The sequence below is a fragment of the Bos mutus genome, chromosome 7, assembly GCF_027580195.1.
Source record: "Bos mutus isolate GX-2022 chromosome 7, NWIPB_WYAK_1.1, whole genome shotgun sequence".
In the NCBI taxonomy this organism is placed as follows: domain Eukaryota; kingdom Metazoa; phylum Chordata; class Mammalia; order Artiodactyla; family Bovidae; genus Bos; species Bos mutus.
Genome location: NC_091623.1, coordinates 91,673,576 through 91,698,892, shown reverse-complemented (window position 1 = coordinate 91,698,892; position 25,317 = coordinate 91,673,576). Strand labels below are relative to the sequence as shown.

At 43.0% G+C, this 25,317-nt stretch overlaps 4 protein-coding genes and 1 pseudogene across 7 annotated transcripts in view; all 5 read right to left on the bottom strand.

Moving 5' to 3' along the window:
• LOC102266009 (protocadherin alpha-C2) overlaps nucleotides 1–25,317 on the bottom strand; it is a 209,522-nt gene that overhangs the window by 126,940 nt on the left and 57,265 nt on the right. The window lies entirely within an intron of this gene.
• LOC102273633 (protocadherin alpha-12) lies at nucleotides 667–3,284 on the bottom strand. Its single transcript, XM_070374887.1, has one exon. The coding sequence runs from the start codon at nucleotides 3,220–3,222 to the stop codon at nucleotides 814–816; it is 2,409 nt and encodes an 802-aa protein (XP_070230988.1). The 5' UTR covers nucleotides 3,223–3,284; the 3' UTR covers nucleotides 667–813.
• On the bottom strand, nucleotides 8,036–10,694 carry LOC102273057 (protocadherin alpha-11). Its single transcript, XM_070374886.1, has one exon. The coding sequence runs from the start codon at nucleotides 10,646–10,648 to the stop codon at nucleotides 8,168–8,170; it is 2,481 nt and encodes an 826-aa protein (XP_070230987.1). The 5' UTR covers nucleotides 10,649–10,694; the 3' UTR covers nucleotides 8,036–8,167.
• LOC102272765 (protocadherin alpha-10 pseudogene) lies at nucleotides 15,912–18,407 on the bottom strand (annotated as a pseudogene).
• LOC102272195 (protocadherin alpha-10) lies at nucleotides 20,978–24,593 on the bottom strand. The gene is given in 2 exon segments (XM_070374885.1): nucleotides 20,978–22,586; nucleotides 22,589–24,593. Coding segments are annotated over 2 exon segments (2,433 nt in total). The 5' UTR covers nucleotides 23,955–24,593; the 3' UTR covers nucleotides 20,978–21,519.

Here is a 25,317-nt window from a genome sequence, read left to right as displayed (position 1 = left end):
ATGGAATCAAATCAATGTTACTAATTGTAAGATGTGTCATTATTTGTGTGCTACCAAGAAAAAGAATCAGTTAAATTGTTATAAACTATTAATTATAAGGTGCATCCTGCTTTAGATAGATATTACAATATTTTAAATGGCATATTTTATGTAAATAACAACAGTACTGCAGCCAATCACAATGGAAAGAAAGGTACTCTATGGGAGCAATAACAAATTACTCATTTTAGAATTGATAACAATTTTTATTATTGTTATTATACTTGAAAGGGGATTGTACTGCAACTAGATTGGTGATCAAGAAGACTATTTTACAAGTCTATGCATGTAAAGAGCAGTAAAGGAATCTAGTTTATGATATCTGGGAACTCTCTACACTAACCTTGCAAATTTCATTTAATTATGAAATTGAGTACAAATTAAAAATAAATTTATCAGAACTTAGTTTTTACTCAAATGTACTTATTTCTTTCAAGGCTAGAAATTCATAGATAGTATGAAAAATTATAGAGCCAGGAAACTTTAAATCTGGTTATCCATGGCCTCCATTTTATCCTCTCCAATTATTTAATGCTTGAAATGCTGAAAATAATTGGAAAAGATTAAATGGAATGCTGGGAAAGAGTGAAGGCAGGAGAAGGGGACGACAGAGGATGAGATGGTTGGATGGCATCACCGACTCCATGGACATAAGTTTGAGCAAGCTTTGGGAGCTGGTGATGGACAGGAAAGCCTGGCATCCATGGGGTAGAGAAGAGTCGGACGCGACTGCACTGAACTGAATGCTTGAAAATTTGGGCTAATACATGAAACCTACAAAATGACTAACATACTTAAATGATACCAAGGACTTACTTCACTGGAAGGATTTAAACAATCTTCTCCAGACGCTGGAAGACAGGGACTGAAGGCCATGAGGTCGGTCTTGGGAGGCCCCTCCCCAGAGCACACCCTCTGCCGCCTCTCCTGCGAGTAAGACCAGCTCCCCACCGCGCTGGAGCACACCAGCCTGGGCTTCACCGGCCCGCACGCGCCCTCGCTGGGCGGCGCCGAGCACCGCAGCGCCGTGTACAGCAGCAGCGTGAGCACCAACAGGCTGGACACCGCGCAGATGGCGATGATCAGGTACACGTTCACATCCACTAACGCCGTCTCTGCACCAGCTGCACCAGACAACGCCCGCGAAGAGGCCTTGGGCGCCTGGCCGCTGTCCTCCAGCGATAGCAGCACGGTGGCCGTGGCCGTCAGCGCCGGCTCGCCGTGGTCCTTCACCAGCACCAGCAGGCGCTGGCGCGGCGCGTCCGCCTCGTCCAGGGCACGCGTCGTGCTGATCTCGCCGGTGTACAACCCCACGCGGAACGGGCTGCGCGAGCCGCCCGCCGCCGGCTGCAGCTCGTAAGACAGCCACGCGTTGTAGCCCGAGTCCGCGTCCACCGCGCGCACCTTCGCCACCACGTGGCCCGCGCCCACCGACCGCACCACCACCTGGCTCACCTCGCTGGGTCCTCTGCCTGGCCCGGGCGGCAGCAGCGCAGGCGCGTTGTCGTTCTCGTCCAGCACGAACACCTGCAGCGTCACGTTGCTGCCCAGGGGCGGCACGCCCGCGTCGCGCGCGCTCACCTGGAACTGCAGCAGCTCCAGCTCCTCATGGTCCAGCGGTTGCAGCGCGTACACCTTGCCGCTCTCCGCGTGCACGGACAGGTAGCTCGACAGCGCGCGCTCGCCCACCCGCCGCTCCACCAGCGAGTAGGACACCAGCGCGTTCTCCTGCGCGTCCGCGTCCCGCGCCGAGACCGTGAAGATGTGGCAGCCGGGCGGGTTGTTCTCCTTCACGAACACCGTGTACTCGGGCTGCGGGAAGGCGGGCGCGTTGTCGTTCACGTCGGCCACCTCCACGGACACGCTGGCGGTGGCCGACAGAGAAGGTGAGCCGCCGTCCCTCGCTGTCACCACTACCTCATAGTTCGACGCACTCTCGCGGTCCAGGACGCTGTCCAGCACTATCGAATAGTAATTCTTGAAGGTGGACACCAGCTTGAAGGGGATATGGGGTGGTGTGAGTGAGCAGGTCACCTGTCCATTGGCGCCGGAGTCACAGTCGGACACGCTGATCAAGGCAATGACAGTGCCCACCTGAGCGTCCTCCCGCACTGGGAGCGACAGCGAAGTGATCATTACCTCAGGGGTATTGTCATTCAGGTCTAGAACTTCCACCAGGACCGTGCAATGACCAGCCATGGGCGGAATCCCTTTATCAATAGCGTTAACCTGGATTTCATACTCATTATTCTCTTCAAAATCCAGTTTCCCGTAAATTCTAATTTCACCTGTTTGTGGATTTATTAAAAACATACATTTCTCACTCAGTGGCAGAATCGTTCTGATTCCATAGGAAATTTCTCTGTTTGGTCCTTCGTCTAGATCAGAAGCATTTAGTTGAATGATTCTGGTGCCGTTTGGGACATTTTCAAACAGCACCACTTTATAGCCAGGCTTATCAAACTCAGGAGCATTGTCATTAACATCCAGGATGGTTATTTGAATCTGAACAGATTCTGTTAGCTGGGGTTTACCGCCATCCAGAGCGGTCAGCAACATATTAAGTTCTGGTATTTCTTCTCTATCCAGTGACTTCCGAAGAATGAGTTCAGGCAATATACTTTTGTCGGTTTTCGTTATTAGTTTAAGAGTAAAATACTCATTTAGACTTAACCTATAGGTCAAAAGAGAGTTTAGGCCGATATCCGCATCAGAAGCGCCCTCTAGAGGAAAACGAGACTCCAAAGGCGCAGATTCAGAAATGAGTAGCTTTTGTTCTCCTCTGAATACTGGCGGGTTGTCGTTAATGTCCTTCACCTCCACCTCCACATGGAACACCTGCAGCGGCCGGTCCACGATCACCTCCAGGTGGATGCTGCACTCCGCGCTCCGTCCGCACAGCTCCTCCCGGTCGATCCGAGAATTCACAAACAAAATGCCATTCTGCAGATTTACCTCCAGAAGGTCCCCGCGGCCTTTGGATGCCACCCGGAACAGGCGGGGCACCAGCTCTGCCAGCTCCAGTCCTAGGTCCTGGGCGATGCGGCCCACGAAGGTGCCGTGTTTTGCCTCCTCGGGAACCGAGTAATGGACCTGGCCCCTCCCCGACTCCCAGGCTGCGAGGAGCAAAACCGAGAGTAGCAGGCTCCGAGCTTCGGAGCCTCCTCGCCAAGAAAGCACCATTGCAGATAAAGAGATCTCTGAGGTGAGACTGTCAGTTTTAAGGGATAGTTCGCCTGCCAACATTTATGACCAGTCTCCCCTTCCGTAAGTATATCTTCAGTAAATTTTACCCAGCCTTCCGGTCAATATGGAGTCTATCCTATTCTGTGGATTGTTGGAATCTGGACTTGGAGACAGTTTTCCCTTTTCACCTTTTGAGTATACAGCGACATCATGTGACTGATTATGTAAGTACAAGAAAGAGCCTGAGGTTCTTTTTGGTTTAGCCACTTCTTGGTTCACTTTAAATCTGTTTCAACTTTTTGGGTAGTTTAATGGATCATTTGCAAATACCTATTTATTTAATATATATAATATTCTTAACAAAGCACAAATACTTCTATTATACTTCAGTTTTAAAAATAATTCTGCTTCAAAGTCTATCACAAAATAATCATTGAAATGTGGCATGTCAGAAGTTACTCGTTAGCTAGCTCTCATGGAAAATAAAATGGAGAATAATATACATCACCCCTGCCATTGGGCTTCCCAGGTGACAAAGTGGTAAAGAATCCACCTGCCAGTGCAGGAGATGCAAGAGACTTGGGTTTGATCCCTGGGTGGGGAAGATGCCCTGGAGTAGGAAATGGCAACCCACTGCAGTATTCTTGCCTGGAAATTTTCATGGACAGAGGAATCTGGCAGGCTACAGTGCATAAGGTCTCAAAGAGTCAGACATGACTGAGAACACTGCCCTGGCCCTTATATTGCTTACAATTCACATTCATAATGATTTTTATCCTTCACAAGCACTTCATTCTAAGTCTTTATGAGAAAGCCAAGAATTTCCTTGTCTAGTAAAGGAGAAAATATTTCATTCATATAAATTATTTTATTCATAAATATGGCCAATATTAGAATTCATCATAAATACGGAAGATGTTATTTTTGGTTCCTTGATGCTCACATGTGATGACTTTTCATACAACTGCTCTCATTCTTATAATATGTTGAAAAATGAATTGTGGGTGCAGATTCTAGAATATTTTACTCTAGCATGATTAAAGCATTTTCATGTAAAATGTTGAGTTAAAACCTCCAAATTTCACGGTATTCTGAAGTGGTAGTAGAGCACTAATCTGAAAAAGATCTTATGAAATGTTTTGGAGCCCAATCTCATTGACTAAAGTCAAAAGAATATGAACTTCATAGTGACCATTTTGTTTCCCTCTATATCCTTCCTTCTAGGCCAGTTAGTAGTTATATAAAATAAGCTTCTCTTCAGAAGACCACAATGGTGACTATGATTCAAGGGAGAATCAAAATATTTCCAATAATTTTATTCAGTAATTCAAGACTAGCTTTAAGGGAAAACAAAACACAGATAAGATCCTACAGCTAGTTGTAAAAAAAAAAAAAAAAGCATATTATTTAGAAGTTCATCTAAATTTAAATCAAAATCTTTAAACCAATAATTTCTCACCATTCTTTAATGCATAATAAAGGAAACTGAGAAGTGAAACTTTTAAAGAGCCAGAAAATAATAACCAAGAATGATTCTACAAGTATAAAATAACTTAAATCAACTACCACACTCACTCTGAATTAATGAAACACATATTTGAATTTTGATGCTATGGGACTATTCAAACTGTCTATCACCATCAAGCTTATTCATTTTATATTTTCCATTTTCAAAAATGTCAATGTACCATAATTCACAAGGAACCTTATTGTAATGTATTCAGGAGACCCAATGCATTCTCACTCACTGTTAGACATAACTAAATGATTAAACAGATATAAAAATCCAAAGTTAGCTCAATACTTAAACAATCAAACTACAAAATAGAATGAAATAACAATTTTGCATTCTAGAATGTAATCCTGAAATTTAAATTAAGTATAAAAGACACTAAATTTGTAGAAATTCATCCACATAACTTGGAATTATCTAAAATGTGTATTGATTACTTATATATTATGCAATAGTAACAATTTGCAAACTTTTAACCTGTACTTAAAACATTCTAATATGTTTTATATTAAATTAAAATGATGTTGAATCATTCCAAGAAGTTAGTTTGGAAATGGGTAATAATACATGCCCTACAAAACATTCACATTTATTTATATTTACAAACTTTCATAAATGATATGATTAATTACTTTTGAGCCTGAAATAGTTTATATTTTAATCTTATTGACTAATTTTGAATAAAGAATGTTTTTAGACAATTAATCTTGACATACAAAGTTTCATAAACAGAGGCCCAAGGATGAGCTTCAGCATGGAGTCCTTGACTATTATGCCAAGTGGGTTGCTATGTAATTTTAAAGGGAGAATGACTTTCATCAGCTTCTCAAAAGAGGTCAGCAATTGCACCATCCTACATGTGGCTAAGAACCACTGAATTAGAAGGATGACCTAGAGGCAAATGATTTTTGCTAGAATCTTCAGATGTGGTACATGGGCATGTATATACATGGGTATACTACATGGAAAGAAACTTTTACAAATGCCAGCAATAAAGCACTTAAGGATAGGAAATTTAAAATGAAAGAAATTGATAAATGTCAATAGGCTTCACTTTGATAGAATTAACTTTTTCTGTCTAGATAAATCCAGAAACTAGGAAATAATGCCAACTAGCAAAGAAGGCAATGGCACCCCACTCCAGTACTCTTGCCTAGAAAATCCATGGATGGAGGAGCCTGGTAGGCTGCAATCCATGGGGTCGCAAAGAGTCTGACATGACTGAGCAACTTCACTTTCACTTTTTACTTTCATGCATTGGAGAAGGAAATGGAAACCCACTCCAGTGTTCTTGCCTGGAGAATCCCACGGACAGGGAAGCCTGGTGGGCTGCCGTCTATGGGGTCTCACAGAGTCGGACACAACTGAAGTGACTTAGCAGCAGCATATATTGCAGATGTTAGAGGCCTATATGCATGCCTTTAGCAAGTTTGAATGACTTGATTGAGGAATATCAATAACCTTATTTGCCTAGTTACTCTGGCAGCATAAACCTGGGAGCTTTGTTTCAGTACATAGTAGATAAATCTCTCCCCATTTCAGAGAACAAAATTAAAAATGGACAGAAATTTTAGTTATATTATTTCAATGAAATAAGCACACTAGGACAAAAGACTGCATTCTTTTACCACAAATAATATGAAAACAGGTTTTATCTTATTGTTAGAGTTAAGACTGAGGATTATTTAATGGACAATAGATATATGATGAACGCCAAAGAATGCTCAAACTACCACACAATTGCACTCATCTCACACACTAGTAAAGAAATGCTCAAAATTCTCCAAGCCAGGCTTCAGCAATACGTGAACCGTGAACTTCCAGATGTTCAAGCTGGATTTAGAAAAGGCAGAGGAACCAGAGATCAAATTGCCAACATCCGCTGGATCATAGAAAAAGCAAGAGAGTTCCAGAAAAACATCTATTTCTGCTTTATTGACTATGCCAAAGCCTTTGACTGTGTGGATCACAATAAACTGTGGCAAATTCTGAAAGAGATGGGAATATCAGACCACCTGACCTGCCTCTTGAGAGACCTATATGCAGGTCAGGAAGCAACAGTTAGAACTGGACATGGAACAACAGACTGGTTCCAAATAGGAAAAGGAGTCTGTCAAGGCTGTATATTGTCACCCTGCTTATTTAACTTATATGCAGAGTACATCATGAGAAATGCTGGGCTGGAAGAAGCACAAGCTGGAATCAAGATTGCCAGGAGAAATATCAATAACCTCAGATATGCAAATGACACTGCCCTTATGGCAGAAAGTGAAGAGGAACTCAAAAGCCTCTTGATAAAAGTGAAAGAGAGTGAAAAAGTTGGCTTAAAGCTCAACATTCAGAAAACGAAGATCATGCCATCTGGTCCCATCACTTCATGGGAAATAGATGGAGAAACAGTGGAAACAGTGTCAGACTTTATTTTGTGGGGCTCCAAAATCACTGCAGATGGTGATGCAGCTATGAAATTAAAAGACGCTTACTCCTTGGAAGGCAAATTATGACCAACCTAGATAGCATATTAAAAAGCAGAGACATTACTTTGCCAACAAAGGTCCGTCAAGTCAAGGCTATGGTTTTTCCAGTGGTCATGTATGGATGTGAGAGTTGGACTGTGAAGAAGGCTGAGCGCCAAAGAATTGATGCTTTTGAAGTGTGGTGTTGGAGAAGACTCTTGAGAGTCCCTTGGACTGCAAGGAGATCCAACCAGTCCATTCTAAAGGAGTGTTCTTTGGAAGGACCAATGCTAAAGCTGAAACTCCAATACTTTGGCCACTTCATGAGAAGAGTTGACTCACTGGAAAAGACTCTGATGCTGGGAGGGATTGGAGGCAGGAGGAGAAGGGGACGACAGAGGATGAGATGGTTGGATGGCATCACCGACTCAATGGACATGAGTCTGAGTGAACTCCAGGAGTTGGTGATGGACAGGGAGGCCTGGCATGCTGTGATTCATGGGGTCACAAAGAGTCGGACACGACTGAGCGACTGAACTGAACTGAACTGAATGTTCAAAACCAAAAAAAAAAAAAGAAAAGAAAAATCCTTTCAGAACTAATTAAGTGTTAAATTTTTGATACAAGCCTGAAGTGACAAGAATCATTGATCTAATAATGTGAAAATCTCAAACCTAAAGCTTGTTTAAAAAAGCAAAGAGGATGATTAAAATTTTAAAAATCCATAGTGATTATCTACAATAATTAGGACTAGAGATGATGAAGTAATTTGGGTAGATGAGTTGAAAGTAAGAAATTATTTCTAATAAAGTGATGATAAAAATGTCATTCTTGAATCTTTTTTTAAACATGTTCTAACAAAACATTAGGAGAAATACGATATTTACTGGCTATAAAGCCTAATACTTTATATGATTAAACTGGATATGTGTATCATTTGGCATTTCACTAACAAACGTTCTTTAAAAGATACTCAAAGTATAAGACATCCATGAAATAAACTGGATTTTTTTAAACAATCAATATAAACTTCAAGAAGAGGGAAAGGATTTATAGAACTCACCAGACCAGAATGGTTTGATCCTGCCTCCTGCCTTTCTTCTCCGACTTCTCTATCCAGGCCCGGAGGTAGGCTGGGGCTGAAGGCCATGAGGTCGGTCTTGGGAGGCCCCTCCCCAGAGCACACCCTCTGTCGCCTCTCCTGCGAGTAAGACCAGCTCCCCACCGCGCTGGAGCACACCAGCCTGGGCTTCACGGGCCCGCACGCGCCCTCGCTGGGCGGCGCCGAGCACCGCAGCGCCGTGTACAGCAGCAGCGTGAGCACCAACAGGCTGGACACCGCGCAGATGGCGATGATCAGATACACGTTCACATCCACTAACGCCGTCTCTGCGCCAGCTGCACCAGACAACGCCCGCGAAGAGGCCTTGGGCGCCTGGCCGCTGTCCTCCAGCGACAGCAACACGGTGGCCGTGGCCGTCAGCGCCGGCTCGCCGTGGTCCTTCACCAGCACCAGCAGGCGCTGGCGCGGCGCGTCCGCCTCGTCCAGGGCGCGCGTCGTGCTGATCTCGCCGGTGTACAGCCCCACACGGAACGGGCTGCGCGCGCCACCCGCCGCCGGCTGCAGCTCATACGACAGCCACGCGTTGTAGCCCGAGTCCGCGTCCACCGCGCGCACCTTCGCCACCACGTGGCCCGCGTCCACGGACCTAGACACCACCTGGCTCACCGCGCTGGGTCCTCCACCCGGCCCGGGCGGCAGCAGCGCAGGCGCGTTGTCGTTCTCGTCCAGCACGAACACCTGCAGCGTCACGTTGCTGCCCAGGGGCGGCACGCCCGCATCGCGCGCGCTCACCTGGAATTGCAGCAGCTCCAGCTCCTCATGGTCCAGCGGTTGCAGCGCGTACACCTTGCCGCTCTCCGCGTGCACCGACACGTAGCTCGACAGCGCGCGCTCGCCCACCCGCCGCTCCACCAGCGAGTAGGACACCAGAGCGTTCTCCTGCGCGTCCGCGTCCCACGCCGACACGGTGAAGATGTGGCAGCCGGGCGGGTTGTTCTCCTTCACGAACACCGTGTACTCAGGCTGCGCGAACGCGGGCGCGTTGTCGTTCACGTCGGCCACCTCCACAGACATGCTGGCGGTGGCGGACAGCGAAGGCGAGCCCCCGTCCCGCGCTGTCACCACCAACTTATAGACAGACACGCTCTCACGGTCCAGGGTGCCGTCCAGCACTAGTGAATAATAGTTCTTGAACGTAGACACGATCTTGAAGGGGACGTTGGGCGTTAGAAAGCAGATTACCTGTCCATTGTCACCAGAGTCTCGATCAAATACACTGATCAGCGCAATAACAGTGCTTGGCTGAGTGTCCTCTCGTACTGGTAGAGACAGGGAAGTGACAGTGATTTCAGGGGAATTATCATTGGCATCTAAGATTTCAACCCAGACTGTACAGTGACCTGCCATTGGGGGATTCCCCTTATCTGTGGCCTGTACTTCAATTTCATAAAACTTGTTTTCTTCATAGTCTAAAGTTCCATTGACCTTCACTTCTCCGTTATTTTCATCTAGTGTAAATAAAGGTTTTCCCTTGGGCTTAATTGACATCAAGGAGTATGTTACCTCCCCATTGACTCCTTCATCTTGATCTGTGGCATTTAACTGTATCACAAGAGTTTCTTTAGCTGCGTTTTCCATCAATCTCACCTTGTATTCTGATTGTTCAAATTCCGGATCATTGTCGTTAATATCCAAGACGCGGACGAAGAGTTCAACAGTGCCAGTGAGCTCTGGTTTCCCTCCATCTACAGCCGTCAGCAGTAAATTAAATTCCGGAGTTTTCTCTCTGTCTAGAGACTTCTTTAACGTTAGTGACAGTTTTTTAGTCGGCTTACTGTTTATTAGTAATTCTAAAGAAAAGTACTCATTTTTACTTAGTCGGTAGGTCAATTGAGCATTCTCTCCTATATCCGCATCAGAAGCTCCCTCTAGAGGAAAACGAGAGTCAGGTTGTTTAGATTCAGAAATCAGCAGCTTTTGTTCTCTAACAGAGAACACGGGCGGGTTGTCATTTATGTCCTTCACCTCCACCTCCACATGGAAAACCTGCAGCGGCCGGTCCACGATCACCTCCAGGTGGATGCTGCACTCCGCGCTCCGCCCGCACAGCTCCTCTCGGTCGATCCGAGAATTCACAAACAAAATGCCATTCTGCAGATTTACCTCCAGAAGATCCCCGCGGCCTTTGGACGCCACCCGGAACAGGCGCGGCACCAGCTCCGCCAGCTCCAGTCCCAGGTCCTGGGCGATGCGACCCACGAAGGTGCCGTGTTTGGCTTCTTCAGGGACGGAGTAGTGGACCTGGCCGCTCCCTGCCTCCCAAGCTGCGAGGAGCAGAAGCGACAGCAGCAGTCGCCCATTACCCAATCCACTTCTTTGAGTAGCGGACATCGCATATACTGACTTCCAAAATATGATACTTTACACTTAGAGTACCATAGACTCCAGTTCCGGGTGAAATATCTTGCTGAATCTTTGAGAAGTTTCAAAGGATCCTTTAACGGTAGCATCCGGCATGACAGAATCTTTAAATGGGGAGTTCCTGGCAGCTCAGACTAACCCTTGAATGAACTACTTCCTCCAAGTAAAGAGCGACACCTTGTGCCTGAAATTGTGAGTATTGTACCCTACATTCAACACCATAGAATTTTACTTGAAGAGAACAAAAATAAGTTCACGTGTTTCAAGCTATTTTATCTCCCAAATATTTCCAAAGTGCTTATTTGTGGAACATTCAGATTTTAGGTCATATTGAAATTGATGGTATATGGGAAATGGCGTTTTTTTCTTGATTAACATCAAACTGAAATGTTTGTTCCTATGTTTGATTTAGAGTGCTTTTACTTATCTACACGTATACACACACTGAGAGAGAGAGAGAGAGAGAGAGAGAGGTCAATTCTATTGGTAGCTTTATGAAAAAAGAGTCAAACATTTCCTCATATAAAAATTGTTTTACTTCTAGTCTCCCTTGTTACTTCAGCTGCTAGGAAACTCAAAGACAAATTTGAAGCTTTAATAACAATTCTTTAGTCTTTAGGCCTACATATTGTATTCTTATCTATGTGTACTATTCGTACTTGCTTTCTATTTATATTTTTCATTAGTTCTAATTCTTTGTTGTTATTTACATTTAATTGTGTTCCTGTTACAAGAAACATTATATCCAGTAAAGAACAACAAGAAAAACAAAAATATATTTCAAATTTGGTGATTTAAGACATGGAATTCACAAGAGAAAAGTCTATTGATGTAAATGAAATTTATATTTGGCATATATGATTTCTCATGTAAGCTGCATTGCTAACAATATAATAACAGGTTATCAAAATGATTACTTTGTTACTTTATGTAATGGTGTCAGTATATGAAAGACTACTTCTTTCATACTGAACTTTTTTACCATTCAATGACATAAAAATTGCCATGAAAACTTCTGTGCCGTATTGGTATTTCCACTCAACAACACTGGCTTTTATATATTTATCAAGATATAGTAATGAAAATAGCTGACCAATTTCTTCTTTTAAAAAATTCTGGGTTTGAGATTGTAAGTTTATCCAAAATAAGGGAAATTATTTTTAAACACTTTGCCTCTAAGTGCCTAATATTGTGCTAAAGAAAACAGAAAATAATCGATTTAACCAAAAGCTAAATGACCTTAGTGTTAATGGAAATTCAATTTCATAAAATATCAACTAGAAAATTGGAACTGATGAATTTTCATTGCCTGAAGTTGTAATTTAGTTACTTGTCCTTTATTGTTTCATATTACTTTGAGATTTGAGGAAGGAAAAAAGGGTACAGTGAAAGCTGAGAGAAGAAAGTGATTCAGGATAAATATCACTCTAGCTTGAGTATTTTGTTGTACAGTTTTGATGGTTCATATCCAATCTAAAAATACTACAGTGAAAAAATTGCTAGTATTTGTATTGTTAACATTTTCTTTTATCTTGAATACACACATATGTTCTATTGCTAATTTCAAATCTTGTTTTGTTTATTTCAAATTTGTTCTTTTCCCAACATTATTATTCTGCTAGAACTGTCTTTAAAGTAAATTTAAAATTCCTTCTTAAAAAACTAACAAAACAGACTAATGACCGTTTGTGACACTGAATTCTGTTATGCATCTATTAATAGAAAACAACCAGTCAAACAGGCCTATTTTCAAAGTATACCATTAGGCTAGAGAACAGTAGATCTAACATGATATTTGAAGCCTGTCAGATTTGGCAGAAGAAAGAAGCAACGGACTTCCAACCACTTCCCTAAGTAAACTTGAGATTGAGATGTTACATGCAATGTGAAGTTTTTAAAGGTAGAGAAATAAATATGAGAAAGTTTATCTGAGAGATTATATTACATGTCTAAATTCAAACCAGATGTTACACAAGTATATTAAGTGACACTGGAAGACTACCAAGTCATAAAAGAGTTGGATATATCATATGAACCAATGTCACATCTTTTGCATTTTGTCTGTGATACTTCAGATTTCATTATCTCAACTAGCTCCTATAGAATAGATTATTGTATCTTTGAACTCATCTTTGGGAATGGGCCTGAGATCTGGTAATAGGCTGGTGAAAAGAAATTGCATCTATATAGTTAACATTGATTTTGTAAGATTGACTGAAAAGACTAAGGAACTTTGACCCTGACCTTTTCAAAATCAATATGGTTAGTCTTAAATTCCAGCTGTATGTCCTGCTAGTCAAGTATGTTCTGCCAGTCCTCATCATCCACTAATATTCCATAATATATCTAGTACTACTATTTATTGAAAACATAGAACCAAAAATAAATCTTGAAGCCACTCTTGGAAACCAGTAGGTTTTTCAAAATTAATGGATTAGAAGTACCATTCAGCATTGAATCTACAAAACTACAGAACATAAACAGTGATGTTCACTCTGTGCTATCATGACTCACTGAAATATACAGTTATTTGATAACAGATTATTTGTTCAATTGGCACAGTCTCTCAGGCAACAGTAAGACTGAAGAAGAAAGAAAGACCCACACATGTTCAAAGATTTTTATGGGGAATATACACCTTTAAAGCTATTACTGAAGTATACAATTTTGGAAACACTTACTGATCCTTCACTGGTATTTAGGATCCAAGAAATAATCATATTACCACATATATGTGTCAAAACATAATTATTGTTGTATTAGTATAAAAAGGATAAGTATGCGTGTGTGTATGTATGTGTGTGTGTGTGTATATATATATATATATATATATATATATATATATATAATTTGGGTTTGGTGTTCTGCAAGACTGTAGCAGAGCACAGTCTTCTGCTTTTCCTTATATATTAAATGATTTTGCTTATTTATATCACTTCCAAACAAGTGATCAACAGTGCTTATTGGACAACCCTTAATTATTAATAATGTAAATCTCCTATCTCAATACGGCATTGACTAAGACAAATGATTATGATGACCATGAACATTCTGAGAAAAGAATCACTTACCAACATAAAAAAAAAACCTTAATTCCTACCTTAGTTATGGTATTGTTCCCTGGTGGTTCAGAGGTTAAAGAGTCTGCCTCCAATGCAGGAGACCTGGGTTCAATCCCTGGGTCGGGAAGATCCCCTGGAGAAGGAAATGGTAACCCACTCCAGTATTCTTGCCTGGAGAATCCCTTGGACGGAGAAGCCTGGTAGGCTACAATCCATGGGGTCACAAAGAGTCAGACACGACTGAGCGACTTCACTATACTATAATCATGAAAATAATCATGGAGGTTTTTTCCTAAGTAAAACAGGAGAATTAACATGTATACAGCTTGTGCTTGATTTTTCTAGCCAGAGCTATGGTTGGATGGCATCACCAATTCAATGGACATGAGTTTAAGCAGACTCTGGGAGACTGTGAAGGACAGGGAAGCCTGGTATGCTGCTGTCCATGGGGTTGCACAGAGTCAGACACAACTGCACAACTGAACATTAGATGAAAGATTTACTCTAAAAAGTTGTACAGTTAATAAAAGAATGGCTCTTTAAGAGATGTGCATTTGAATATCATCTCCATCATATATTAACTGGATGGCAATGGACAAGACAGACAAGCATCTCACCATCTCTTATCTAATCTTTAGAACTTGGATAGTTGAATGTACTTTACAAGTTGCTGTAAGATTTAAATAAAATTATTATTTAAGCCCTTTATATGATATCTTACAAATAGAAATATCTCAAATAGTGGTGGTTGATTATAGTTAGTGACCAATGTTGTATCCTTGACTCGTGTACTCTGTAGCTGTGGATAAAGAAGATTCCAGTGCCATAAACCAAGATATGACTTTTCCTTTTCTGAAGATTTCCTAATGTTCATCTTTATGGAAATCATCCTACTTTCTGGGTAGAAAATAGCTATCTCAGAATTTCTATTAACTTTACCCTATCTATAATGTGGTTCTCCACCTACATGTAAATATATCATATATAATTTATTTCTCCATACCATACAATTAAAGAATCTCTAGTTTGCACAATTAAGCCAAAAAGAACAAAATCAACTTCCACATTATTTGATTCACACCCTTACAGCTCTAATTTCAAGTTCTCTGTGACCTCTTTAGGGAAAACCATTCACATGAATATAGCATTGGAGCAAAAAAAAATTTTGTATCAAACGTATCTAAAGTACAAATGTTTAAAAAAAATTTAAGTACACAATGTTAAATTTTGAAATGTTGTCAACAGCACCATTGTCAAGTGGAAGTGCCTTTATAGATATTCCATGATTATTAGGCTTAAGTTATTTAAAGCAATGTTATTTTGAAATCCAAGCTGCTTGGTGAACATGGACAGAAGTATCACAGTTCTGCAAGTACGAGAAGACATGTTTGAAACTCAAAGGACAAAGGAGTATGAATTTTCCCACAGCCTCATTATAGGTACCATGAATGCAAGAAATAGAAGTATAATAAATGCTCAAATAAATCTTCCAAATAAAAATCAACAAATTAATGTGGAGGAGAGCAGCAAGCTATTGGGCAATTAGCAAACCCATCATTATATTAGAAAAAAATTTAGTTTGTATATCTCAAGCATTTGAAGACTATGAAGAAAGGGAGTTTAAATCATGAAGGAATTAAAGGCAAAAAACTAAAATCATACCCAAAAGAAAGGCTAAAATTCTACCTACTTTATGAAAGAAGCATGCTATTGATTATAAAGAAATGAAATTATTTATAAAATTAAGCCACCTTAACAGCCCATGCCTGACAGTAATACACAAATTTATAGAAAGGTAAGAATTCTACCATGTTTAAACTCAAATTAACCAAATTATGGAACTATGCATTATTATGGAAAATTTGAAGGCACAAACATTAGTGGAGGGCACCAAATAATATAGAATAAAAAATGAACAGGAAGAATGAACTTACTGCAAAATTGAGAAGTAGAATATTTGAGCCTCACCCACATGCTCCATTTCCATCAGTGATACTTTCCTTCTTGGCTGACTTAGCCTTGCTCATTTACAGGAAGGTGTGACAGTCTACTTCATTATTACTATTATTATTATTTCCAACAACTAAATAATATTCTCAAGTGTGTTTAAGAAGATTGTGGTGAAAAGAAATAAAAATGACTGGACTTCCATTGTGCTTTAGAATAAACCATCACAAGAAAAAGACAACAAATATTTCAAGCAATGGACTTGTAGTAATTTGTTGGTGAACTACTACGTGATTGACATTAATAGGCATGATACGTCCCAGAATTACTGTACTTACATTCTTGCAAAACTCCTGTTGGTCTCCAATATCTCCAGAATTCAAACCTGGGGGAACACTAGGACTGAAGGCGATGAGGTCGGTCTTAGGCGGCCCCTCCCCAGAGCACACCCTCTGTCGCCTCTCCTGCGAGTAAGACCAGCTCCCCACCGCGCTGGAGCACACCAGCCTGGGCTTCACGGGCCCGCACACGCCTTCACCGGGCGGCGCCGAGCACCGCAGCGCCGTGTACAGCAGCAGCGAAAGCACCAACAGGCTGGACACTGCGCAGATGGCGATGATCAGGTACACGTTCACATCCACTAACGCCGTCTCTGCGCCAGCTGCACCAGACAACGCCCGCGAAGAGGCCTTGGGCGCCTGGCCGCTGTCCTCCAGCGACAGCAGCACGGTGGCCGTGGCAGTCAGCGCCGGCTCGCCGTGGTCCTTCACCAGCACCAGCAGGCGCTGGCGCGGCGCGTCCGCCTCGTCCAGGGCACGCGTCGTGCTGATCTCGCCGGTGTACAGCCCCACGCGGAACGGGCTGCGTGCGCCACCCGCCGCCAGCTGCAGCTCGTACGACAGCCACGCGTTGTAGCCCGAGTCCGCGTCCACCGCGCGCACCTTCGCCACCACGTGGCCCGCGTCCACGGACCTAGACACCACCTGGCTCACCGCGCTGGTTCCTCCGCCTGGCCCAGGCGGCAGCAGCGCAGGCGCATTGTCGTTCTCGTCCAGCACGAACACCTGCAGCGTCACGTTGCTGCCCAGGGGCGGCACGCCCGCATCGCGCGCGCTCACCTGGAACTGCAGCAGCTCCAGCTCCTCGTGGTCCAGCGGTTGCAGCGCGTACACCTTGCCGCTCTCCGCGTGCACCGACACGTAGCTCGACATCGCGCGCTCGCCCACCCGCCGCTCCACCAGCGAGTAGTACACCAGCGCGTTCTCCTGCGCGTCTGCGTCTCGCGCAGACACCGTGAAGATGTGGCAGCCGGGCGGGTTGTTCTCCTTCACGAACACCGTGTACTCGGGCTGCGCGAACACGGGCGCGTTGTCGTTTACGTCGGCCACCTCCACGGACACGCTAGCCGTGGTGGACAAGGAAGGCGAGCCCCTGTCCTTCGCGATCAGTGTTAAAGCATATTCTGACACTTTCTCTCTGTCCAGGGAACTGTCCAGCACTAGCGAATAGTAATTCTTGAAGGTGGACACCAGTATGAAGGGGACATGTGGTGTTAGTGAGCAGGTCACCTGGGCATTGCTACCTACGTCACGGTCGGTTACACTGATTAGAGTGATGACGGTCCCTAGTGGAGCATCCTCTGGAATAGAAAGCAACAGTGACGTCACTAGTAACTCCGGAGCATTATCATTGATGTCCAAGACTTCTATCAAGACTGTGCAGTGACCAAACATTGGAGGATTTCCCTTGTCAACTGCTTCTATTTGAAGTTTCCATAATTTAGTTTCTTCGAAATCTATTTTCCCATTTACTCTTATTTCTCCGCTGTTTGAATCTATGCGAAAAGAGGCTTCTGTATTAGAGGAAACATCAGTTGCAAAGGAATAAAGAATGTGGCCGTTTGAACCCTCGTCCAAATCTGAGGCGTTAAGTCTAATAATCAGTGTGCCATTTCTTGCATTTTCCAGTAATTTTATACGATGAACTGCTTTGTCAAAAACTGGGGCGTTGTCATTTGCATCCAGCACTGTGATGTTTATCTTCACAGTGCCTGTCAGTTCAGGTTTGCCCCCATCCGTTGCTTTGAGCACCAAGAGAAGCTCTGAAGCGACTTCTCTGTCTAAACGTTTTTTTAGTACTAGTTCGAGCGGTTTTTCCTGCTCATCGTTGCTCGGTACTTCCAGAGAGAAATACTCGTTGGGGGTCAGTCTGTAAGTCAACAGAGTGTTCTCCCCGATATCTGCGTCGGAGGCGCCCTCTAGTGAAAAATGAGACTCAAGAGCCCTAGCTTCGGAAATAAAAAGATTTCTGTGTGTCGCTGGGAACACAGGCGGGTTGTCGTTAATGTCCTTCACCTCCACCTCCACATAGAACACCTGCAGCGGCCGGTCCACAATCACCTCCAGGTGGATGCTGCACTCCGCGCTCCGTCCGCACAGCTCCTCCCGGTCGATCCGAGAATTCACAAACAAAATGCCATTCTGCAGATTTACCTCCAGAAGGTCCCCGCGGCCTTTGGATGCCACCCGGAACAGGCGCGGCACCAGCTCCGCCAGCTCCAGCCCGAGGTCCTGGGCGATGCGGCCCACGAAGGTGCCGTGTTTGGCCTCCTCAGGGACTGAGTACTGGACATGATTGCTCCCAGTCTCCCAGGCTGCGAGAAGCAGAAGTGAGAGCAGGAGGCGCCGGGCTCGCCGGCCACCAGATCCTGAAGCTAACATCGCTCCTGGTTAGTAAATCACATTTTCTGAGTAGAAATATGTAGTCCTTTCGAGATCTTTCTTTTGAGTCTTAGTCCTGATATCCCAACTAATCTTAACAATTTGGGTGTGTGTATAGTCTTTAAAGCACCGGAACAGTGACGGGTCTTTCTGTTCCGGGAATAATCTACTTTTTTCCGTTAAAACAATCCTCTCCTTGGAGAACAACGACATCCTGTGGGTCAAAGTGGAAGTGCGTTTGGCGTTCATTCCATTTCTTTCACTTGCTTGGCTTCTTCCTTGATTCCTTCATATTAGTCTGTTTTTGTCAGCCTTTAATTCTTTCATTCCTTGTGTGTGACCACTAACTCTTTAAAGGTGGTTTGGATTTAGAAGTTAGAATTCCAAGAAGAGTTCTATTTTTGATATAGACATCTAAGAGAACATACTACTGCACTATTATGTATATGAACGTGAAAAAAATCCGTGTTTGTGAGTTACTAGTGATACAGTTTTTTAAAGACTTTCAGAACTTGATAATTTTGAATGGCCTCTTACTAAGTTTATTTAATTGCTAACACTATAATTTTCTACTGCTTAAACCTTATACTGTGTTAAATTACTCTAAACATTTAGTCCAGTTGTGTACAAGATAACTCAAAATGCCAACTGTCTGTTACCTTCTCAACATGATGATGTTTGGAATCAATGCTAATATGCAACTTCTTCTAAGTTGTCCAAAAACTTACTTACTCTGATGTTAATGAATTCACCAAATACTGACTCCTGGAAATATGAAACATGTTTATCTTTGTCTCATTTAAAAGTTTTTTTTCAATTACTAAATCTGCCCAGGGTGAATGTCGTCATCTCCATCCTGAAGGTCAACTTAAATTTGTGTTATATCCACTGTTATCTGTAGAAATAATCTTTCTAATCCCCCCTAAAACCATACTGATCAGAAATCCAAATTGTATTTGTCACTTTGTTCATACCCATTTTATTCCAAAGTTGGCTTAAGGAGACTAGGGTGTAAAGAGCATTCTAAATATCATGTAATCAGTCAATTTTGTTTTCCTCTTTTATCTCAAATGTTTTTAAAACAATGAAATTTGCATAACAATTATTCATCGATTGCAATAAAGCTTATCCGTGTTGTTTTAGAAAAAATGTTTTAATCATTCTCAAGATTGATAAGGAGCTAACTATCCAATATTTGAAATCTTTCCAGGAAGAGGACAGTCATTTGGAAAATCCCATTTCTCTCCTTAAAAAAATTATAAGTGGTTATGCAAAGAAATCTCACATTTCATGTAAAAGTGAGCTACAATATTTATTCTGAACATATTATAAAATAGTGAGTCAATAATTATAACTCTATGCCAAAGATTTTTCATTCTACTTACTTCTCTTTTATTAATTGTGGAAACCATAAATTCAAAACCAACATATTTACCTAGAAGACAGCAGGAAAATTTTAGCTTATAGGTGTGACTAAATTCTGAAAGAGATATGACAAGGAAACAAACCTCTGCATATTTGCTGATAGAAATACTCCAGTTCCTATGGGAATGACTCCATGCTGAAGATCTGTTCCACTTTTGGCTTAAAGAGTTGCTTCATTGATTAAGAACATATGAAAGATAGCTTTTAAAGCTCCCACATATCAAGGTTATCATATAGCTAAATCACTACAGTATATTAATAAACCTGTGGGTTCTTCACTCATCTTGAAACAGGCTATCACAAATGCTAAGCCATTGAGAGCCAGGAATACTAATAATTTGCCTCATTTTAATGCCATCTAATACAGAGCATGTTAAACAGAGTTATAAAAATAAGATGTTATAGTTTCAAAACAAATGGACTAACTCCTTTTTTGGCAAGAATGTTAAAAGCAATCCTTGGGGATTTCCCTAGTGGTCCAAAGGTTAGGATTCAGTGCTTCCTCTGCAGCAGGCTCTGGTTCCATCCCTCCTGGAGAAATTAAGATCCCTCCCTCAAGCTGGGTGGCTCCCAGAAGGAGGGGATGAGAGTAATCCTTGACTCAGGAAATTTATATGACTTCATTCTAAAATGTCAGTCCTTCTGAATTGAATGAAAGAAACTGTCCACAAAGTTGTTAAAAATATTTACGTTGGGCTTCCCTGGTGGTTCAGTGGTAAGGAATCTGCCTGCTAATATAGAAGATAGGGGTTCCATCCCTGGTCTGGGAAGATTCCACATGCTGCCAAGCAACTAAGCCCATGCACCACAACTACTGAGCCTGTGCTCCAGAGCCCTGAAGTGGCAATTACTGAGCCCATGTGCTTCAACTACTGAAGCCCATGAGCCCAAAAGCCTGTGCTTTGCAAAGGGAAGTCACTGCAATAAGAAACCCATGCACAGCAATTAGAGGGAAAGCCCTAATCACCACAACTAGAGAAAAGTCTACACAACAACAAAGACTCAGTACAACCAAATATTTAAAAAAATAAAAAATAGATTTATCTTAATAACAGAGCCACTGGAAGATATTGTCACATTAAAATTTTAAATCAGTAAAAAAAATAAATAAAAATGAAAAATATTTTGAGTCCAAAACACTTAATTCCATTTATTAGGACATATTTTATGAACTATCTCCCAGTCTACATACTCCAAGGTGTAAACACTGAAGTTCAAGTATGCATTAAAAGTTATGTTGCACTACACATATTCTTTATTTAAGGAGCAAAACCCACATTTTTATCACAGAGGGAATTAATCATAGCAGTCTTTTTGTTAATGCAATAGAGTTATTTCAAATTTTAGATTTAATAATAAAGTACTTTTCTTACAAATATTTGTAACATTAAAAGATACTGGTTTTTGGAAAAAAACATTAAAACCTGCAACATACACCAAATATTTGTACTGGAAAATATAAACGAATTTAGTATACATGGCATTTACTAAAAATTGAAGTATCAATCAAAAGGTGATGCAGAGGGCACTGTAAAGAAAATATAAAGTGAATTTTTAGGAAAAAAAAACAATATTACAAAACTTATTACAAGAAATCTTTGAGATATTTTATAGAAAGATATGTTCTTTAGACAAAAGAAAGATACTCCAAGAAATATATTTGAGGCGGGGAAACGGGATAAAATATTCACGCAGCAAAGCATGAAAATAAAAAGCAATAACCCACCTTGATAGAGTGGTCGCCTCCAATAGATTGTTCTTCCACTTCCACCTCTGGTTGCGGACACGGAGGAAGACTGGGACTGAAGGCGATGAGGTCGGCCTTGGGCGGCCCCTCGCTGGAGCACACCTTCTGCTGCTTCTGCTGACAGTAAGACCAGCTCCCCACCGCGCTGGAGCACACCAGCCTGGGCTTCACCGACCCGCACGCGCCCTCATTGGGCGGCGCCGAGCACCTCAGGGCCGTGTACAGCAGCAGCGTGACCACCAACAGGCTGGACACCGAGCAGATGGCGATGATCAGGTACACATTCACATCCACTAACGCCGTCTCTGCGCCGGCTGCACCAGACAACGCCCGCGAAGAGGCCTTGGGCGCCTGGCCGCTGTCCTCCAGCGACAGCAGCACGGTGGCCGTGGCCGTCAGCGCCGGCTCGCCGTGGTCCTTCACCAGCACCAGCAGGCGCTGGCGCGGCGCGTCCGCCTCGTCCAGGGCACGCGTCGTGCTGATCTCGCCGGTGTACAGCCCCACGCGGAACGGGCTGCGTGCGCCACCCGCCGCCAGCTGCAGCTCGTACGACAGCCACGCGTTGTAGCCCGAGTCGGCGTCCACCGCGTGCACCTTCGCCACCACGTGGCCCGCGTCCACGGACCTGGATACCACTTGGCTCACCGCGCTGGGTCCTCCACCTGGCCCGGACGGCAGCAGCGCGGGCGCGTTGTCGTTCTCGTCCAGCACGAACACCTGCAGCGTCACGTTGCTGCCCAGGGGCGGCACGCCCGCGTCGCGCGCGCTCACCTGGAACTGCAGCAGCTCCAGCTCCTCGTGGTCCAGCGGCTGCAGCGCATACACCTTGCCGCTCTCCGCGTGCACCGACACGTAGCTCGACAGCGCGCGCTCGCCCACGCGTCGCTCCACCAGCGAGTAGGACACCAGGGCGTTCTCCTCAGCGTCCGCGTCTCGCGCCGACACGGTGAAGATGTGGCAGCCGGGCGGGTTGTTCTCCTTCACAAACACCGTGTACTCAGGCTGCGGAACGCGGGCGCATTGTCGTTCACGTCGGCCACCTCCACGGACACGCTGGCCGTGGCCGACAATGAAGGCGAGCCCCCATCTCTTGCAGTCACCACCACCTCATAGTTCGCCACGCTCTCGCGATCCAAGACGCTGTCCAACACGAGTGAATAGTAATTCTTGAAGGTGGACACTAGTTTGAAGGGGCTTTCAGGTGTTAGTGAGCAGGTGACCTGCCCGTTGGCGCCGGAGTCACGGTCGGACACGCTGATCAGGGATATGACGGTACCTACCTGAGCATCCTCTCGCACCGGGAGAGCCAAAGAAGTGACAATCACCTCAGGTGAATTATCATTTTCATCCAGGATTTCCACTAGGACGGTGCAGTGACCAACCATGGGTAGGTTTCCTTTATCTGTAACATCTACATGAATTTCGTAAGTGTTACTATCTTCGAAGTCAATGGCATCATTGATTCTTACTTCTCCCGTTCTTTCATTAATTAAAAATTTCCTTCTTATGGTGGGTGGAACCAAAGAGCTAAATGAATATATTACTTCCTTGTTTATCCCTTCATCCGCATCAGAAGCATTTAGCCAAATGACTAATGTTTGGTTCGCTGAATTTTCATACATCTTAACTTCGTACACGGTTTGGTCAAATACAGGTGCATTGTCATTAGCATCTAACACCAGGATCTGCAGAGTAACAGATCCGGTAAGTTCAGGTTTGCCTCCATCAGTTGCCGTTAATAACAACCGAAGCTGAGGGTTTTCTTCACGATCCAGCAGTTTGCTTAAAACAAGCACTGGTAATTTGCCTTTGTCCTTTTTGTTTATAATATCAAGAGTGAAAAACTCATTTGAACTGAGTCCGTAAGTAAGCATTGCGTTCTCTCCAATATCCGCATCAGATGCGCCTTCTAGAGGAAATCGAGAGTCAAGCGGTTGAGATTCCAGAATTGAGAGCTTTTGCTCTGAGGTGGAGAAAACCGGCCGGTTGTCGTTAATGTCCTTCACCTCCACCTCCACATGGAATACCTGGAGCGGCCGTTCCACGATCACCTCCAGGTGGATGCTGCACTCCGCTTTCCGCCCGCACAGCTCCTCCCGGTCGATCCGAGAATTCACAAACAAAATGCCATTCTGCAGATTCACCTCCAGAAAGTCCCCGCGGCCTTTGGATGCAATCCGGAAAAGGCGGGGCACGAGCTCCGCCAGCTCCAGCCCCAGGTCCTGAGCGATGCGACCCACAAAAGTGCCGTGTTTAGCCTCCTCCAGGAGCGAGTAGTGGACCTGGCCGCTCCCAGCGTCCCAGGCTGCAACAAATAGAAAGGAGAGAAGCAGGCGCCGGGTGCTCAGACCGCTGGGTCTGTAGACCAACATCATACCCTTCTTCTGTTTTACAAATCAATAACTGGGTCATCTAGAACACACCCACACGCTCCGAATTTTCCTATTCCGTATCTTACATTCAATTTTATCAAAATGGCTGAGATCTCCGAATGTAGCTCCTTCCTCGTCCTTGAGAAACAGCCTTGAGTCTGTTCTGAAAAGCCATTTTTGTGGAAGACAGCGACATCCGGTGGCTTAATGTGTAAGTACAATTCCATGAGTTTAACAACTCATTCGTATCTTTTCATTCTATTTTCACAAATTCGTATCTTTATGAACTTTCAAAGACACATTATGTTTCTTTTGTATATAATAATGATCATTGTCCATATGCAGTGCAGCATTTTCTTTAATGGAAAAGCACCCAGAAGTAATTCCTTCCAACCATGATTGTCATTAGTTAAATTTGAAGACAACTTTAGTATTTGTATAATACTGAGTGTACTAGCATTTTGTTGGATAACGAATTTAACTCTCTTCAACTTCTAACACAATTCACTCTCTTCATCATTATTTTTATATTAAATAAACCTTATTCAGACATTAATTTCAATCATCAATTCTCTGTGAGGTATTTGCAACTTCTAAATGCCAACCATCACTAGAATGCAGAGAGAAGGTCACAGGCTTCAACATCAGAAATTCCTCTCTTTTTATTCCTAGTCTTCAACTTACTAGCTGTGTGACTTAAGGAAAATAATTTAACCTCTACATCTCAGTTTCCACTTTGATAACATTCATAGAAGATTAATAATAATATGGTGGTTGCATGAATTATGATATATTAAGTGCCTAGGATAGTACTTTAAGGAGAGTGAGTGTTTCATAAATGGCTGTTACTCTCAGCTCACTTCAGCCACATTGTATTCATAAGGCTCAAGATCAAAATTGGCTCTTTGGGAAAAACTGTTACCTATAGAATGGTGTCACCCTATAAAGCCTTTACTGTTGCTACTGCACAGGCTGAGCAGTGTTCCTATCTTTAAGGAACAGAAAAGTGCTTATATTGAGAAATTAGTTATACTGGGGGAAGTTTCAGTTTTTTATACACATCTTACATGAGCAAAAAATCTTAATTGTGATTTAAAATAAAATAATGTTATACTTTGATTTCTACTTTCAGAGACAACTAATTTCATCCTTGTCATATTTATGTTTTTTCAAACACCCCAAATATAGAGTTTTGGCATTATCTAATAATTTTGTGTTTCAATAGTTTTTCATCACCTGTGGTAAAAATATTTTATCTCAAAATTCCTGGAATCAAATATTCAGTAACTGAAATTCTCAATTAATACATCTACACTAATGGTAAAACCTGAAGTTTCTCCTTTTCCAAAAAGGAAAACTTAGGAGT